At 52.4% G+C, this 5,717-nt stretch overlaps 1 protein-coding gene across 1 annotated transcript; it reads right to left on the bottom strand.

Moving 5' to 3' along the window:
- Positions 1–1,564: 1,564 nt before the first annotated feature.
- RNF26 (ring finger protein 26) lies at positions 1,565–4,353 on the bottom strand. Its single transcript, XM_006912612.3, has one exon. It carries the CDS (start codon positions 3,778–3,780, stop codon positions 2,479–2,481), a length of 1,302 nt encoding a protein of 433 aa, XP_006912674.1. The 5' UTR covers positions 3,781–4,353; the 3' UTR covers positions 1,565–2,478.
- Between the last annotated feature and the right edge of the window lie 1,364 nt (positions 4,354–5,717).

The raw sequence follows: 5,717 nt of genomic DNA, 5'->3' as shown, positions 1-5,717 counted from the left end.
TTTAAGATTATTCAATAAATCTTTAAAACCCTCCTATTGGCTCAGCCTTTCTTCCTGAGTGGTGGGGATGCCCTGATTTGAGGGTGGGGGGAAGATGGAGGAGAGTGAAGAGAGGACTCTTGGGCTGGAGGAGCTAAGGGGCAGAAGATACAGGAAGCAGGCCCAGGTGAATGAGAGGTTGCTCCACAGAGCTAACTGTTGTGTAGGTTGTGAACAGGAGTGCCTGACTGAGGAGGGTGCCCTCCTGATGTGGGGCTCTGGCCACCTTTTTCTAACTCAGAGATGTCATACAAACTAGGTAGGGACTACCTTTACCACACACACCCCTGCCCGGATCAACAAAAAGGAGCCAAGGGTTTTCATTCATGACCACCTGGGTTCCCAGAGATAAGTCGTTCCTCAGATGACCACAAGAGGACGCCCCAGCCCCAGAATGCAGCAATGAACCTGGGTGGCTTCCGCTCTTGACTAGGGTGATTAGGGGGAAGAAGGGTATCAAGGTTTGCCAATAAAATTCCGGATGCGGGTGGAAGAAAAGGAGATTCTCTGCTTTCAGCTCAGGAAGTTTATCTTCTCTCATAAAATGTTTATCCTCTCATTAAACAGAGACTTTTAGGAGCCAAGGCTCCCCTTGCTCAGCTCCCTCTCCAGAATTGGGGGAAGGGAAGAAAAAGCCCTCCCTCAGGCCTCCCAACTCCAAGGAGGATGTGGGAACTCTCCTCCTGTATACTGAGCATAGCCTGGGTGGGCTGCACCACCAAACCTGAGACTAGCCACAAAGCTGCTTCAAGGATCCCCTCCTCCAACCTTCAAGAGTCCTGTCCCACCCCCCAATCCACTAACAAACCATGGCTAATGCCAAGCCCACATTAGCTTGGCCTCTCCACTCAAGAGAAAGTGCAGAGGCCTCTCAGTTCCCTCCTGGCCTACCCCTTTTCCTTCTCCCCTTCCCCTTACAGAAAGCTGTCCCTGGCGTTATATTCCTAGATTTAACATACAACTATAGGGGAGTGTTCCCCGCACAACCTTGCTGGTCATGAAGGTAGATATGACCAATGGGGACTGAGCTGGAGTAAGTAAGCTAGAGACAGGCGCCAGGAATACTGAGCTCCGCCAGGGGGTCCCATAGCCATACTCTAGCCCATCACAACACCACTCTATGCCAAGAGACAGGTACCAGCTCCTTCAGGGATCAGAGCTGACTGAGCTCCAGACAGCAGGAACTCCAAGTTCCCTCCTAGGAACAGTGACACTTGAGAAAAAGCTAGGAAGGATGACTCAAGGGATGAGAAAGTTCGCACTCCTCTCTACTAGGGCTTAATTTTGGCAAAAATAGAAAAGATAGGGAGGACTTTCCAAAAGCCATGTGTGTGAGGCCACAAATTGGAGGGGATGAAAGTTAATCCAGCCACACCTGGCATGGGCTCCCCGCCAAGGCACGGTATTCTCACCCTATCTTCTCTCTTTCCCCACACAACGCACTTGTGACTCCAGGACTGAAGGACTCTGCCATAATGTCAGTTACCCTGACCAACTGCTCACCCTTGCAAGGATGCACAGAGTCTGTCAGAGCTGTCAACAGAACTTTATTCATTGGAAACTGGGCCAGAGAGACCCCTCAGGGAACTGCATGCTCCTAGGCCCTGTCCCCTACTGTTTGGACTCTATTGAAATGTGTACAGTCTGCCCTCCCCAATGCCAGGGAGAAACAAATAGAAGGGGAATGCCAGTTTTCTCTATGATGTGGGGAATGAAAGGAATATAAGTAGTTATCTCCCCTGAGGCTCCTAGTGGAGCTGGGGTGCCAGAGAGTACATGGTCCCAAAGCCAAGTGCAGACACCACCCACCTCTCAAAGGTAAACTCTTGATTCTAGCTGTTGGATCAGGTTGGAAAGGAGCCTGATAAGATCACGACAAGCAGAAGTGGTAGCTCTAAGGGCACCTGAGAGATACTACCCCCAAAACCTACCAGGCACAGGAGCTCTGGCTGAAAGTGAAGGTTCAAAATCATTCCAAGGCCCAAGGTGCCAAAATACCCAAATGACACTGATGTGTTGTGGCTGCAGAAGCTGGGGAGCCAGTGGGGAGTGGGAGAGGAAAGGACTTGCAAATCCCCAACAGAAAAACTAGAAGCACAGACAGGGAGCCCCAGAGGTGGCATCTGGATAGGCCCTGGCAAGCTGGAGGTGAGTCCACAGCAAACAGTCCCAGGGTCTTGCATAGTGACACACTCACCACCTCAGCATTGCAGAGACCCACTGGGTAAAGAGAAGCTGTTATCCTGTCCCCACCCAGGTCACAGTCTTCCAGAGTATCCCATTGCAATGTCCTGGATGTATGGCTTGGAGGCTTGGCATGACAGCCATGGAGGCAGGACAGGATTCACGCCAGGACTTCGGAGATCAGGTGTTAATGTTGTCCTAGCACAGGGGGCTGTGTAAAGCATGAAGCTAGAGAGGTGGGCGGGCAGGGAGTTTTCAGAGGTAGACATTGAGGGTCTGCAGAATGCCCCGACGGCAGAGTGGGCAGTTGCGGTGGTAGATGGGATGGCGCATTAGGATTTCAGTGCAGGCCTGGCACAGGCACAGGTGCCGACAGGGCAGAAGCAGCACAGTCTTACTCTGGTCCTGGCAAATGACACACTTCTTCCGCTCCTCTTGCTCCTTCAGCAACTTCCACGGGTCTTGCCCAGCTATAGGCTCCTCCTCATTGAGCCTCTCCCGGCCCCGGGAAGCTGTCGCTCTGGCCATCCTGATTTCCTCTTCCTCAGCCTCTGATCTGGGCCCTGCTTCAGGAAGAGTGTCCTGTCGCCAGGTCCTGGCTGAGGATACCCTTCTAGAGCCACTTTGAGGGGCCCCAGGGGCCCCTCCCCGGTTTGGCCAACTCGCCAGCTGCAGGCTGCGGCTCCACACTCGGCGCCAGGCCTCCAAGCCCAGTGCTAGGTGAGATAGCCGCACAACATCCTCTCGGAGCCGGTGGTAGGATGGACGGGCATGGAGCTGACTGAGGACCCGGGTGGCCAACCTCATGGTGAGGTCAGGGTGCAACATAGTCACCGTCACTGCCAGCACGCAAGCCAGCAGCACCAGGCCGGTGAGATTGACGAGCACAAAGCTGGCCAGAAGGCGGGCAGCTGAGGCCAGGAGCTCCAATACTAGTTGGCAGGGGGTCCAGAGGAGGATGGCCATGGCGACAGCACTACTGGAAATGTGAGCTAGGAAGGCAGCCATAACATCTGTCATCCTCCACAGTGGCCCCATCACTGCATCCCAAAGGGCCAGCACCAGGGAGAAGAGATTCTGAGTACCAATGAGGAAGATGTTGACCAGGCTGTTGATCACGTAGGCCACCAGGCTCATAGCAATGGCACAGATGTCACAGGCCTGGCGTAGCAAAGCATGGCCACTGGAGACCACATTGAGGACACCTCGGTGCAGTATATCCCGGCTCCTCAGTGCCCCATGAGAGGCTAGATGCCCCAGGAGCTTCAGGCTCTCTAGGCCAGAGCAACAACTGTACAGCAGGGTACACAAGGCCTGCAAGCCGCCAAAGGTGAACCGGACCAAGGCTTCAATAAAGGCCAGAAGTGAAAGCAGGACTCCACGGCCCAAGTGCAGAAGACTAGTCAGTACCGTGTGTGGCAGGTTGTAGATGAAGGCCAGGAGCCAGGCCAGGGAAGCCAGGAGGGAGGACACCAGCAGGAAGTTGAGGTCCAACACCAAGGTCAGCACGTCCAGCACCAGGCCCACACCATTCACCACCAGGTACACAGCCTCCATGATAGGGCTATAGAGGAAGTCTGGCTCCTGGTTGAGAGGGGTGTCAAGATTGCCAATACTTGGGGGATGGATGGGGGTTATTTTGAAAGGGGCATGAGCAGTCTCCAATCCAGGGAGAGAATCAAAAATCTGAGAAAGTAGGTTAGAGGCAAGTGGCGGCTCAGTGGAAGGAACGGGGGCCAGGTGCTGGTCCAGTAGTCCCGGTTTTGAAGGCGGGCTGTTTGGGAGAGAAGAGGCCAAACATCTCTAAAGTGGAGGTGAGCCCGAGCTGGAGGAGAGACTTCAGCTTTGGGGGCCTGGTGGTGGTGTACCACGACAGGCAATGAGTCAGATGGAGAGCAGACCGGGAACGGATGGGATTGGACCGGGCCGGGGCCGGGTGGGGGCGGCGTAGGCTGGGCGCGGGCTCGCGGTCCAGCTACGCAGGTGCCCCTGTCCCCGCCCGGCCCCCGTCCTCTGGGCTCGCGGGGCTCGGCGCCCAAGGGGGAAGTGGAAAGGGAGTCAACCTCAGCAAGCCCCAGGTGCGGCCTCCACTCCGCTGGGCGCCGCCATCTTGTGTGCGAAGGGGTGGGGGCAGAGGGTGACAAGGAGGGACGGACGACGAACACCGGCCAATCGGCGAGGGCCAACTGCAAGAAACCTCGAACATTCATTGGTTTGTTTGAACGGCGCCCAAACTTATTTACTTTCCAAAGAGGCGGTGGAGATAGTGAAATCTCCGCCCTTTTGAGGAGGTTATTGGTCAGCTGACAGACAGAGGCGGAATATGCCCTCCTAGACCCGCCCCCGAAAAGAGCAGGACTTTGGGCTAAATGTGGGCGATATTCTTTCTCTTGGCCTCCAGGAGTGATCTTTTTAGATGCAGATTGGCGATCACTGTCTCTGAGCTGGGATTGCACCGTTTCCGCATCCTTCTCAGACTCTCCGCCTCGTCCTCCTCTATCCATTAATTTATTCTCTCATTTATTGAGCTCATACAAATGTACTGGGGATACAAAAAAAAGTGTTTAAGACGGGGTCCGCTATCAAGCAGTTCACAAGGAGAAACATTGTTACAAGGGATTCCCAAGATACTATTCCAAACTGTTTCCTCAAGCTCCATCAGGTTTTCTCAGCATCCTCAGATGTTGAGAAAAGGCCACAAGACAGGAAATAGCTCACTCTCCTACCGCAGTCCCTATTAGTTTACTTGAACACTAGTTATGTATCTATTCTATGGCCTCGGTGCCTCAAGAAGTTGTCCTCTTCTTTCATATTCAAGTAATATTTAAAATGTATTTGAGACCCATTCCAAAATACATTGTGAAGCTTGGTAATCTCTACTACTGCGAAGGATACTTGGGGGCTTATCCTTCCCCTGGTCACCATTGCTTTGATTTCCTGCTTGGAGTGAATTCATCTCCACTCTGGCCTGGGCTCCTAAAAATATCTGTCCCCCTTCACCCCTTTCTGAACACTGCCTAAATCCTTCATCCCCTAAAGTGCCACTGATACAAAGTCGAGGTGACAAGTGAAAAATTTTGACAAGTGAAAAATTCTGAGATGTTCTAAATTAAATTACAGCATGGGTGAGTGAGAGAGAGACAGGAATTATTATTAACCAGTTAATAGCTGTGGGCCAATTAACAAAAGAGTGATCGCATTCCTGAATGTATGTTGGAGCTTTGAATCAACCTCCAGGCATTCATTAGCAACAACTAGACAACCATTAGATGCCACTTTGTCCTGCGTATGCATAAACTTTCACAATTATTGCCTGTTAACCAATCAAAAGTAGTAAATATTTCTTCCCATCATAGAACTGCCACCCCCTTCACCTTATCCTGCCCTCCTTATCTGTAGCCAATGTAAATTCTATCAAAACAGCTTACATCTTTCTTCTCCAAAACATAATGTATAAAAGCACTCAGCAACTCCAGGACTGCTTATCTTTTCCA

This window comes from Pteropus alecto, unplaced genomic scaffold (genome assembly GCF_000325575.1).
Source record: "Pteropus alecto unplaced genomic scaffold, ASM32557v1 scaffold215, whole genome shotgun sequence".
NCBI lineage: Eukaryota > Metazoa > Chordata > Mammalia > Chiroptera > Pteropodidae > Pteropus > Pteropus alecto.
Note: the sequence above shows the minus strand (reverse complement) of the source record. Positions and strands in the feature narration are given on the sequence as shown.

What these genes read in the sequence shown, in the direction of transcription:
- RNF26 (XM_006912612.3), bottom strand. Translation starts at nt 3,780, where the DNA reads ATGGAGGCTGTGTACCTGGTGGTGAATGGTGTGGGCCTGGTGCTGGAC.